Raw genomic sequence first — 13,881 nt, forward strand, 5'->3', positions numbered from 1 at the left:
ACACATACAGGAATAACCTAAACTGGCTTTTATGCATACCTTTTGTCCAGAACACCATTACTTGTTGTAATGCATATGTATACAATTTCAAATTTGACACCATCATCAGAGTTTTAAAGGGTTGGTTCACAATTAAGTTAACTTTTACTATATTAATGGCTAATCCTAAGCAACTTTTCAATTGTTCATTGTTTATTTTATTTTTTTTATAGTTTTTTAAATTATTTACCTTTTTCTTCTGACTCTTTCCCTGACCATCTAAAAACAAATACTCTGTATGGCTAAAATGTATTGTTTTTGATACTTTTCATTACTCATCTTTCCATTCAGGCCCTCTCCTATACATATTCCAGTCTCTTATTATAATAAATGCATAACTGCTAGTAGTGATGTGTGGGTTGAGCAAAACTCAACCCACATCCAACCCTAACTTGCTGCTCCTCAGCCCGCACCCAACCATAAACCGGCATGTTCCCCTATTTATATACCCACACCCAACCCAATGTGACATCATGAAATGGGCCAGGGCCTGCACGAGTATATAAATTGAGGTGTGCAGAAACGGAAGTGGGGCATAAGAAGGGCCGAAGATTTTGTGTGAAGTTGGCCGAACCCACCTAACCTGCAGGTAAACTCATGGGTCCGGTGGGCTTCAGGCCAGCCTGCACATCACTAGTTGCTATGGTGATTTGGACCCTAGCAACCAGATTGCTGAAACTGAAGAGCTGCTGAATAAAAAGCTAAATAACTCAAAACCCACACATTTTGCAAATGGTTTCATAACATCACCCCCTTAACTGTTAACTTATGCCTGAAAACATATCCTTTAACTTTAGTGGCACATCATTTATCTTTTCTCTACCTTGCAACTGATTTGCCTAACTGCAGGAGCTCATGTATGGTTTTTTTTTTGCCCCTTGAATAGCAGAATTCAAAAATGTCTGAATGACTGTTAATGACTTTGCACATGCAAAGAATTTAGATTGAAATTTAGCAAAAAAAGCGGCAGCTGCACAATCAGCAATAAAGGCTACTTAACATGTAGTTTTATGTTTTGCTTGGTTTTGGGGTACTTTAAAGAAACCACCTAGGTGCTCAATATTGTTATGTGGGGGGGGGGGAGAATTACAGCTACGTACAGGTGTTTATTCTAGAATGTGATACTTGCAAGATTATTACTTTAGGAGTCTTTGCAGAATGCATGTGCCGAGAATATTTATCAGGGGCAGGATTTCATTACCAGCAGAAGTGGCATCTTCTGCCTGCTGTTCTTTATGTTGCAAAGGTTTATTGCTCCTAAATTAGTTTTACTTCTGGCATATCCAAATTTGAAATTTTGGTTCTGCCCTCCCCATTCCTTGTGATAAGGAGCATTTTTATCTTCTTGGAAATACAAAATATACCCCAATATATACAAAATATACCTCAAAATGATCATTTAAAAAAAACATTTTAAAACTTTTCTTTCAAACAGTGAATGAGCATACAACACTTAATACACTGAGGTAATCAGAAAAGTCAGAGACACAATGTTGTGCACTGCCACATCCTACATTCAGAAATGTTTACCGACATTTTATGCCACGTTTGTGCAAAGAAAAAAAAATAAAACTTATAGAACAATGATATATTTAAAATCTCAGCAGGCACAGTGAAAGTAGGGAAGATCATGCACTTGTGCATCTTTGGAATTGCCATAACAGATGTCCTGCAGTGGCTTAAGAGAAGGCATCCTGGTAAACATTTCAGAAGATTATATATTTCACATTTGTTCAACCTATTTCAATCATTTAGGTCAGTTTTTGGACTTTCAGTATTATCATAGTCAGTGTCCACCATAGTAATAAATCACTGCTGGTTTGTTAAATGTAGACATTTAGGGTTTGCAGAATCATCTGCCTACACAGAGGGCAGTTGCGCTGATGGACAGGCTGTTGCAGAAGAATCTGTGTGCAGGCGGCACAGAGGCATAAATGGCGGCAAGGCAAAAGTAGTACAGTTTTGTTCTCATCTTGGCAAATAACACATTTCTTGCTCTCTTCCTGCTGCTTTAGAAGTTTCCATGGATCTTGGGAGGGCTCCCCTCTTTTTTTATATGCTGAACTGGCTTGAGGAATGTGGGTTGCAGGTTGCGTGTTCTGTGCACTGTTAGGAACCGAGCTCTGACTAGGTCTCAATGGTGGATTCTGCTCCCTCGCGGGAACTGGGTTTGGCTCCCTTATTCGTATTGGATTCTGCACAGTGGCAGGCCTAACAGGTGGATTTTGTATTCTAGTTCTTCTCAAATTCCATCCTCTGACCAGAGCTGTTCCATATATTCTAAACATTCTTATTATCTGCACACTTTTTGCAATGACTCTTCTCAAAAACTCACAATGCAGAAGTGAACAGGCAAGCACAAGTGCAATGCGGTACATCTGAATTACTTTTAACTGAAACTGGCGGACAGCAGGGGAAGGTCTAAAAATAATTCTGCAAATAATGGTGAGAAGCAGAAAGAAAAGAATCGCATATAGGTGTTTATATAATATTATTCCTACTCCTCTACTAAGTGAGGCAAAGCCATCTAAAATCAGCTGACAAGGAGTCCACAAGAGAATTGACACTGCCACAGCACTGTTGGAAAACTGAGACAACAACATGATTACAAGCTCTGCTCCCATGAAGATCACATTGACCATGGAAAGCCAGAGAGCCATTGCAGCAGATAAAACATTTTGGATGGCTATAAGACATATGTTTACTAGGCTATTAACCAAGTAAGCTGCCAAACTTCCAGTGATGCTTAACGCTTCCCAAAAATTATGGTGAAAAGTCTGTACATAGACAGTGATGTTCAGCAGCCCTCGATGAAACAGCTCTCTGCTGCGGAATAGTAGATGGCACAGCAAGTTCCATATTAACTTCAAACTGTCTAAACCAGCAAGGCATCCCCACAAAACATCCAGTACTGTCTGTACAAGGCTGCAGGAGGAATCACCAACCATAAACACAAATCCATATAAAGATTCGCACAACTGAAGAATGCCATTGGTGATGGTCCAAGGAAGATTGAAGATGAAGCGAATGGTCAAAAACAACACTGATACAACAGAGGAAACCAGAAAGTAATTTAAGTCCAGCAACAGAAGCAACATGTCCAGGGTCCAACCAAGCCCATTGAGGAGCATAACGATCGCCTGCATGTTTGAAGAAGTATGAAGTTGCTAACAGGTGGGACGTAGGGGAAAGTATTCCCCTTCATGGAAAAGCCAGACGAAGCATGTTCACTTGAATCCCCAGGGCCAGGTAACAGACAGTGCCTCATTCATCATTCTCTTCTTCTTCTTCTCTGCTACAAAACATAAGTATGTTAGCAGTTAAAAACACAAAAAGATGTACTGCTGGTTTAGTTTTATACTGCAGTGTAAGATTGTAAAGCCTGTGGACCTCCAGCTTTTCATAGAGCAGCAACTCCCAGCAGATCCTGGTTGAGAAAAGGCATAAGCTGCAGGTTTTACAAACCTTGCCTATTAAAAGGAAAGTGATCAAGTGGTTAATCGTGCATTTTGGAACCATAGGACTTTTGGTTGCTTATGTACTTTTTATTGTTATGTGGACAATGTGAATTGAATATAGAACAGTAAGCATTCTGATTTACAAGTGGGGTTTTAAACCTCTGCTAATTGAAAAAAAGATGACTAGCTCTACAAGTGTCTGTACATGTATATTTCTATTGCTTATGCATAAAATTGTGTGATTAGAACTGAAATATTTTGGCACTTTAAACAGACTCTGTGAAAATCTATCAGCCCTTTGAGGTGCGAGAATACCCTATGCCCTACACAAACACACACTAAAGGCTGAGTTCACATGCAGAATTCACTGCTGGTGGTTTTCTGCTGTCACAGAAACAACTATGGTTGCTTCCTATTGACGTCAATGGAAAACACATGGAAGTGCAGGCATGGGCGCTTTGATGCCTGTAAGCATGAGAGGAGGTCAGCATAAAGGAGAAGGAAAGCTACAGAGGCATTTTATTTGCAATAGTGCAAGCTAGAATGCTATATTTATTCTGTTAAATGTTTTACCATACCTGAGTAAAAAGCTCTAGAATCTCTCTGTAGAACCTGCCATATTAGCTTGGTGTGACACACTTCCTGCCTGAGCCTCTCTCTGCTCACTCATAGCTCTGGGCTCAGATTACAGCAGAGATGGGGGGGGGAGAAGCAAACTGAGCATGCTCAAGCCCTAGTCCTGGGTTTAAGATGAAAACAGGACGTCTGATACAGAAGCCCATGTGTACACAATAGAAGGAATGAAATGCAGTGTTTATTTTGACAGAGGACTCAGAACAGCACTACTTTGAGGGTTTACTGGTGTATTTAGGTGGACCTTTCTGATAAGGCTTACTTAGTTTTAATCTTTCCTTCTCCTTTAAAGGGGTGGTTCACCTTTAAGGTAACTTTTAGTCTGTTGTAGAATGGCCAATTCTGAGCAACCTTTCAATTGGCTTTCATTATTTTATTTTTTTAGTTTTATAATTATTTGCCTTTTTCTTCTGACTCTTGGCAGCTTTCAAATGGGCGTCGCTGACCCCTTCTAAAAAGGAAATGCTCTGTAAGGCTACAAATGTATTGCTGTTGCTACTTTTCATTATTCATCTTTCTATTTAGGCCTCCCCTATTCATATTCCAGACTCTTATTCAAATCAATGCATGGTTGCTAGGGAAATGTGGACCCTAACTACCAGATTAGCTAAAATGCAAATTGAATAGCTGCTGAATAAAAAGCTAAATAAATATAAAAAATGAAAACCAATTGCAAATTGTCTCAGAATATCACTCTCTACATCATACTAAAAGTTATCTCAAAGGTGAAGAACCCCTTTAAAACGTGGTAAAGGTTGCCCCAGTACTAAACAGCGTTATTATTATTATTTGAATAATGAAAACAAAAGCGTGGCTTCTCTAACGTGGGAAATCCTTGCTATCACTACCTTATTGAATAGGACAATGACTAAGGGAAAGGCCAACAGCACAACTATTGCTACTGTTCCCATTCAGACACATTAGAACGGGGCAGTGGGAACAAATGAAACACATTTCCCTTTACTAAATAAAATAAAGATACGTAATAAAGGATTGGCTGAAATATGTCTGTACCTAAAAGCCACGCTACTCTTTTATGTTATTGCTGAATACCTTCCAAGTGGCCCAGCAAAACCCCGCTTTTCACAAAGCAGTCCGCACTTCCGTATGGCTGTTTATATGTCCCGCTCCTTGACTCCTATCGGACGCTAAGCCAGAAGCGTCACAGTCTCGCGAGATGAGATTCTGATGTCACGCGTGTCGCTAAGCTATACGCAGTGACGCGAGAAGCAGCTGCTTTGAGCGGAGTGATGCGCGAGGCAAAGCAGTGTAAACAGTTTCACACAACTAACTTTTTGTTTTGTTTTATAACAATCCTCACAGCTCCTGCTTGTTCCAGCAGTAATTGCTGCCAATGCCACCAGAGCCTCAATTATTTGACCAATAATACAATTCATTTGTTTTCTTTCTTCAGAACTTTGACTTTTTACCAGGAAGCAAAAACGAGACCTTTGTTTTTTGCCAACTATACCTGCCACCTCCAGAGCCTCTGTTTCCCGTAATCTGACAATATTTCTTTTACAAAGTGCTCATGGTGTTTTATGTGTAAACTAGGACAAAGGTCTTCACAGCATGGGGACAGATACAGAACAGAACACAAATACAAATATTTTTATAGTTTTGGCATTTCTCACTGTCTGAATCGTGACCTCTCAGTATATATATATATATAGTTGCCACCTGACCTTTATTGGACTAGTCTATAAATCGGCAGCTTTGGCTGGGGCCTGTATTACACGTTTAGCATCAATGTTATTGTAATTGCTGGTAAATTTGTAATTCCCCCTCTTCTTTAGTTTTCTGTCACTGCATTCGTTTTTAGGGCTCTTAGGGCAAGGCCAGACGTGACGTTTTTATGTTTTAAAAAAAAACAGGCAGGCGTAAATACGCATAAATTGAACTACCACTGAAACTAATGGAAAACACACTATGGCAATTCACGCAGGGCGCTTGCAAGCCGAAATCCTCCACAGGACGCCAGTATTGGTGTTTTTTAGCAGAAACGCCAATACGTCAAAAAACCAAATCAATAGACTCTATGGGATCTGCACGTTTGAAACCACACTTTGCGTAAATACGCAGCGTATTTTAAGTATGGCCTCCAAATTTTTAATGAGAACAATGAAAACAATGAGAAGTGCATGTTGGGAAAAGAATCCTACGTGCTGAAAAATGCATGTTGACGGTCGCATGTGGTTTCAGTGGCGTATCTACGCCTGGCTGCTCTTTTTTTTAAAAACGCAGCAAAAAACGCCACAACTGGCCTTGCCCTAAGGCTCTCCACCTGGAGACTTGATCCGCCCACTTTCTACCCTGATGTTATTGTTCCTCTGCCCTATGACGTCACAGCCAGCCAGCAAGTTTTGGACGCGTTTCATAAGAGGAATGATAGTTGCTGAGGGTAGCTATTCCACTTGGATCTCACATGTGCTCTTTATCTGGAAGGACTGCAGCCTATGTATACATTGAGGCTGGGTTATTTATTAAACCTCTAATTTTACTAATCAAGCTTTTTGGGGCAAAAACTCAAATCTTTCGTGATTTATTATACCCCGATACTGCATATACCATCTCAGACCTGGCGAGGTCCTGTATAAGTCAATGGGAGAGGCACCTATCCCAAATTGAAGTTAACGTGGTCTGCACTTTGTTTAGCCCAAAAATCCCAATTTTTTGGACAAAAACTCGAAAAAATCTAGCTTTTTGGGGCAAAAACTAAAATTTTTCGTGATTTATTATACCCCAATACTGCAAAAAGCGAAAATGCGCCATCTCAGACCTGTTGAGGTCCTGTATAAGTCAATGGGAGAGACACCTATCCCAAATTGAAGTTAACCTGGTCTGCGCAGGGTTTAGCCTAAAAAATATTTTTGGCCAAAACCTCGAAAAAAATCTAGCTTTTTGGGAGAAAAGCCCAAAAAATCATACAATACGGGTTTTGCCTCAAGTGTTTAACCGATCTAATTAAATCGAGTTAATTTATCAATAAATAAGACATAATTGGGCACAGGAGTTTGGTCGAGGTTTTTTTATTGGGACAATGAGATAAATTCGGATTTTAGTAAATAACCCCCTGAATGTTGATTTTCTACTTTAGTCTTAAAAACCGTTTAATGTTATGGACTTATTTTATTACTTGCATTTATCCTTTATCTAGATTTATTTCAGACCCTGGCATTGTAAGTACACACAGGACCATGTCTATAGTATTTTATAACATACCCTCTGGCATTTGTTAGAATCTACAGCAGGGGTCCCCAACCTTTTTTACCCGTGAGCCACATGCAAATTTAAAAAGAGTTGGGGAGCAACACAAGCATGAAAAAGTCTCTTGGGGTTCCAAATAAGGACTGTGATTGGCTATTAGGTAGCCCCTATGTGGACTGGCAGCCTATAGGAGGCTCTACTTGTCACTATACTTAATTTTTATACAACTAAAACTTGCCTCCAAGCCTGGAATTAAAAAATAAGCACCTGCTTTGAGGACACCGAGAGCAACATCCAAGGGGTTGGAGAGCAACATGTTACTCACGAGCTACTGGTTGGGGATCACTGATCTACAGCCAGTCCAAGCCTGACAGCAGCAACTCTCACTGCTTTTGCAGTCTTCCAGTTGGGTGTTACATAACCACCAGTGACGTAACTATAGAGGTAGCAGACCCTGCAGTTGCAGGGGGGGAAGGAGTGTAGGGGCCCATGAGGCCCTAATTAATGAGCAATTTTAATATATCTTGGTAGAATAGACTAACTTAGCAATATTTTGGGGCCCTAAATCGAATTTGCTATGGGGCCCAATAACATCTAGTTACAGCACTGACAAGTAGTTGTTCAATACATTTACAAGTTACCTCCAACCCTTAAGTGAATCTAATCTTCAGTAATTACAGCAACAGGTTTGTGAATTTATAATATCTGATTTTCTGCCAGGCAACTATTGGTCTGTTAATTTGATATCTGTCATATGAAAGATTTTAAAATGTATATTAAAGGACAAGGAAGGCCAATTCATTGGGGTGCCAACATGTTAGGCATGTCCCAGTGAATTGTTTTTTTCCCCAGCATGGTGCTCCACTTTGGGGAAAAAAACTGTAGTAGTCAGAGGAAAAATACAAATGGGAATACAGTAATATGGTAGTGTACTCTGTATAGAGCACACTACCATATTACTGTATTCCCATTTGTCACTTGGGGCATGTGCATGTGAATTACAGTTGTTTCTTAGGTTAAAGCTACATGAGAGATTTTGTGGGTCAAATTTTATCTGATTTTGTCATGTAAAACCACACAATAGTATGAGATTTGTAAGATCCTACATCTGACTTGTAGGATGCATTTTGTCAATCCGACACCATCCTACAAAATCTCCTGTGGCGTGTAGCTCTTACTCTAACAAAGTGTCGCCACCTTACTTACATGTCCCAGGTTGGTGCAGTTTTTTTCCTAAATGGAGTACCTGTTTTTTAGTTTATTTTTTTTTTCGATTCACTGCAGGCTATATATTGCCACCCACTGGTGTATTTGCCCTTCTTTCTTCTTTATATGGATACTGTCATGATTTTTATGGTGTAGTTTATATTTCTAAATTACACTGTTTACACTAAAGATAATTTACTTTACTATATCAAATTTTATTCCTGCCAACTAGTGTATATTTTTTAAGTTGTAATATTGGTGTGTAGGCACCATCTCCGGTCATTTTGCCTGCTTTTAGAAAGAGCCAGCACTTCAGGATAAAACTGCTTTCAGGCAGGACATTGTTCCTGCAACTCAATGTAACTGAAGGAGTCGCAGTGGGAAATGGATTTTTACTATTGAGTGCTGTTCTTATATCTAACAGGGAGCTGTTATCTTGTGTCAGAGAGCTGTTATCTTGTTACCTTCCCACTTTTGTATTGTTAGGCTGCTGGGGGAAAGGGAGAGGAGTGATATCACTCCAACTTGCAGCGCAGCAGTAAAGAGTGACTGAAGTTTATCAGAGCACAAGTCACATGACTGGGGGCACCTGGGAAGCTGACAATATGTCTAGCCCCATGTCAGATTTCAAAATTAAATATAAAAAAAAAACTGTTTGCACTGATTGCAGTGTAGATTTCTGCTGCAGCACTATTAACTGATGTAAACAAACAAACATGTTTTCCTGTAACAGTATCCCTTTAAGGGATACATGTATGAAATGTATTTCAAATAACAATACTGTGAGTTTGTGCCAGCATGGTTTTTCATGCAAGAGATCTTGTCAAGCAAATCTAATTGCCTACTCTGAGAGGCTGAGCAGAAACCCTGGAAAGAGAGAACACTGAATGATAGATTAAAAACAGTGGTAATAAATTAAATGTTTCGAAAAACATTAGGGGTCTTAAGTTGCACCATTTTTTTACTTTTTTTATTTTTAAACATTCTTGAGGTTGGCATTGTAAATGCTCTCAACTAAACTGGTAAAATGAATGAAACAGTTAAGTGACAAGAAAGCCTATCAAAGCTAGGTTACATTTTACTGGTTTAGTGGTGCTTCAAAGGGTTATGTAAAATATCTAATATCTGTAACCTCTAAAAAGTGTAAATTCAAAAAGAGCTCACTCTGATGAATTTTTAGTTAAATTTTTCCCTTTAAATTTTAGTGCAAATAGTTATTCACTTCAAGGGTGGCGAGGCTATGAAATGCTCTGCCGGTGATGTTAGCATATTCCCTCCAAGAAGGACTTTGCTATCTCCTTGAGCAGACAAAATATCCAGGGCATTTTACAAATACTAATGTTCTGTTATGACTTGGGAGCTGTCTTATGGGTTTATGTATGACATTTCACATGGCAGAGTTATAGGAGTTATTCCTTTCTAGAGCTGCTAACTGGCTGCTTACTAGTCATACTGTATATATAATGTTGTACGGTATGACAGGTTCCATAAATATATCTAAAGGTCACATCTTAAGTTGCTACCGCAACACTTGAAGACTCCGACTACAATCCTGCATAACTTATTAGCATTTGGTTCAGAAATATACTTTAGACTACACTGGTTTCTGTGCAGTCATAAGGAAAGCATCTAAATTAATTGCTAGTTGCAGTAACGTAACTACCCCAGGGTGGGCCCCGGAGAGGCATGTGCAACCAGTCCCCCCCCCCAGGTGAAAATTTTCTTCCTGGCTCTGCTTCACTGGCAAGGCCAGAGGGGATGCAGCCTCGGTTGCCATCCATCCTCCGCACCCTAGTAGTTATGCCACTAATTAACAGTTTAGCGTTAGGACTTATGTACTTACTATATGTAAGTGTTTTAAATGTGTTTTTAACAAATTTTCTTATCATAAATTTTTATTATTTTAATTTTGACGTGCCTTCATAAAGGGGCAGTATACCCCCCTTTTTAATATTTAACATTGATTAGTGCTTGTGTCAAGAATCGTTTCTGCCTATTTCTTAATTATTAAAAAACTTTATTTTCTCCAAATAGGTCAAATAGGGATATTGAAGGATATTGAACCCCACGTTTGATCTTGCGAGGTAGATAATTAGATTGCAAGTGCACAGATCAATCTCCCTGCATAATACACAACCAGAACAGAACCACACAGTCACAACAAAAGGTGAGGAGTTGGGGTTGTATACTGGTAATGATGAACAAGGTTGTATTCAGCTACTTTAATATTTTTTCCTAATAAAGCTGATTTTCTCAGTGTGGCTTATATTGATTACCCTAAATAACGATTGCACTAAATCCTGGATTTGGTTCAGGATTTAGCCAAGTCTGAGCCTTTTTCAGCAGGATTCAGATTCACCTAAATTGGAACCCTTAAAAGCAAGTGACTTTAGGTAACATGATTAAGGGGATTAGAAAATGTTTAATTTGTAGAACGATGTACAGATACACCATCTGCAGCAAGATGTTCTTGCAGGTCTTTGGAGGTGATCTTTTGTTTGTCAGTAACCATTCTCACAATCCTCCACATATGCCGTTCCTGTATTTTTCTTGGCCTGCCAGACCTCGGTTTTACAGCAACTGTGCCTGTGGCCTTCCATTTCCTGATTACATTCCTTACAGTTGAAACTGACAGTTTAAACCTCTGAGATAGCTTTTTGTAGCCTTCCCCTAAACCATGATACTGAACAATCTTTGTTTTCAGATCTTTTGAGAGTTGCTTTGAGGATCCCATGCTGTCACTCTTCAGTGTCAAACAGAAGCACACCTTGCAATTGGCCAATTTAAATTTCTTTTCTCATGATTGCAAGAAAGTATGGCAAACTCGCACACCCAGGCCTTCTAAAGATCCGCCAGGTGCTCAATTGCTTGGAAGGATCGGCACCCTCCTCATACAACGAAAGAAGAAAGCAAATGGCACACACAGCGTGTTCAAGCAGGGAAACCCTTGCGTATATTTATTTGCACACGATGCAACGTTTCGGGGAAGGTCCCCTTTTGTCTCATGATTGGACACACCTGCCTATGCCGTTCAAGGCTTAACGAGCTAATCCAACCAATTTTGAGTAGTTACATGCATTCAAATTGGCAAAATTACAAGGGTATCCAAATTTGTGCACAGACAGTTTTTCACATTGGCTTTAATTTCATACAACTGAATACTGATTCACTAAAATTTGTTGTTCAGAAAACACCCCAGTACTCCTGGGATGTTCCTGGGAAATAAAAGACATACCACTCTTTTTTGTTGAAAATTGAGTAAATTATAATGCAGGCTGAGAGGGGTTTCCCAGACTTTGTAATATGACTGTATGTATGTATGTATAACTTTATTTATAAAGCGCTGTTAAAGGAGAAATCAACCTGTGGGGGAAAAACCCTGTACCCCCCACCCCAGGTAGACCTCCCTCCCTCCTCCACCCAGGCAAACTACTCCCCCGGGAAATGCCCCATACTCCATACTTACCTCCATTCTTCCAGCAATGTTCCACGTGTCCATCTTCTGGCTCCTCTGTAAGCTGACTGAGAGGTCGGTATTTCTGCACATGCGCAGTTGGAGCAGTTTGCTGGTTTGCAGCTTAGCCTGGGGGGAGGAGGGAGGTCTACCTGGGGTGGGGGTACAGGGTTTTTTCCCCACAGGTTGATATATCCTTTAAGGAGCCACATCGCTGTACAATGCATAACACAACAATATATGAAACAATATATATAAAAGTATACATGGGAAGACAAATCACACAATAAATATACACATAATTCATACCAGGATAAAGAGCTTAAGTGCTATGTGGTAAGGGACACAACAGGAAAAGGAGGTCCCTGCCCTGTAGAGATTACAGTCTAAGCTAAACTTTACGGTAAAAAATGGAAAGCAACTGAAAAAAGTCTTTATTTTTGGAAAACAATCTGAAAAAAAACAACTGAACTGAAAAAGTGTTTGGAAGATGAACAACCCCTTTAACATTCAGTGACATAAAGCATATGAAAGTCAAGAGCCTTATCTCATGTTTTTTATATTACTATACATGGACATTTATTTTATCAAAATAAACTCTACAATTGAAAAATCTCTAAACAATGATATGAATTTACTGAGCATGGTATGCAGTTCTTTACAGCAAGGTTAACTGTACACTGGAGATGTGTGTCTGGCTGAAGTCATAGCCAGCCCAAATTTAGAAGCACAAAACTATTTCTGCCACATACAAAGCAACAGGAGACATGCCAGGCTTGTGCTAGTGGAGAATGTGAGAGGGGGAGTGTGTTACGCTGGGTTAAGCCAGGAGTAGGGATAATGAAATGATAAGAAGCAACTTGGGCATGGCAAGTGCCTATACGAGGTTATATAACTAGAATAGATGCAGAAGATATTCACATATGATAATGAAGTCTGAGTAGGGAAGAAAGGCTGCTGTGGGGGGGTTGAGAGTCTCTGTCATAGGATATTAATGGTAAATGAGGACTTATTCTAGATATAGAGACTTATGGTTTAGATATTTCTGAGTTTTAAAAGGGGGGGCAACCATTATGTAACAAAAACAATGGATGTTAACAGTATCGAATGATACTTTATTGATGTTCTTACATACAGATTCATGTATCATTTTGTCATGTATCCCGATATCTTTAATAAAAACTTATTAAATAGGGGGGGGGCGACACAAGGGTATGTGGAAAAATAGCCATGCACTCTGTGCTCCTGAAAATGTTAGCAAGCTACAATCATTTCTAAAAGACCACCTCTAATTTTATGCCAATAAGGAAAAAAATGAAAAGGGTTCATTTTGGGGATTGTAGAAGAGTGTGACTAGATACAGTACAGTCTATAGAGCAGGGCCGGAACTAGGGATAGGCAGAGTAGGCGCCCACCTAGGGCGCTATCATGGGGGGGCAATTTTAAGGGGAATTTTTTGGTTTACTTGGTCTTTAATAGTATTTCAATTCTATAAACTGGCTTTTCTTGCCTGTTATTTATACTGCGGGCAGAAACACTTCCCACCTCCCTCTTGGCAGCTGCTGGCACAGGTATATATTTGTGGGCAATATCTTGGCTGCTACTTGGACAGGTAAACAGATGATATGGGGCAATATGATGGCTTTTTGGCTGCTGCTGGCACAGATACATATGATGATTTTTTAGCTCCTGTTGGCACAAGTACATATTTGGGGGCAATTTTATGGATATTTTGGCTGATGCTGGCACAGGTAAAGATCGGGGGCAAAATGAGGGATTGCTTGCTGCTGCCTCAGGTACATGGGGCAATATGGAGGCTGATGGCACAGGTACACAGATGTTTGGGGCAATTCGATGGATTTTTGGCTCCTGCTGGCACAGGTA

General features: G+C 39.7%; 1 protein-coding gene across 3 annotated transcripts; it reads right to left on the reverse strand.

Moving 5' to 3' along the window:
• Positions 1–1,433: 1,433 nt before the first annotated feature.
• On the reverse strand, positions 1,434–5,326 carry rnf26.L (ring finger protein 26 L homeolog). 3 transcript variants are annotated; one of them, XM_018224207.2, is made up of 2 exons: positions 5,145–5,326; positions 1,434–3,334 (listed from the first exon to the last, which is right to left on the reverse strand). In XM_018224207.2, the coding sequence occupies exon 2, from the start codon at positions 3,183–3,185 to the stop codon at positions 1,863–1,865; it is 1,323 nt and encodes a 440-aa protein (XP_018079696.1). In that variant the 5' UTR covers positions 3,186–3,334; positions 5,145–5,326; the 3' UTR covers positions 1,434–1,862.
• Between the last annotated feature and the right edge of the window lie 8,555 nt (positions 5,327–13,881).

The sequence above is a fragment of the Xenopus laevis genome, chromosome 7L (genome assembly GCF_017654675.1).
Source record: "Xenopus laevis strain J_2021 chromosome 7L, Xenopus_laevis_v10.1, whole genome shotgun sequence".
Lineage (NCBI taxonomy): Eukaryota > Metazoa > Chordata > Amphibia > Anura > Pipidae > Xenopus > Xenopus laevis.

Bases quoted from the DNA above. Each gene is read 5' to 3' on its own strand.
- rnf26.L (XM_018224207.2), bottom strand. From the start codon at position 3,185: ATGCAGGCGATCGTTATGCTCCTCAATGGGCTTGGTTGGACCCTGGAC.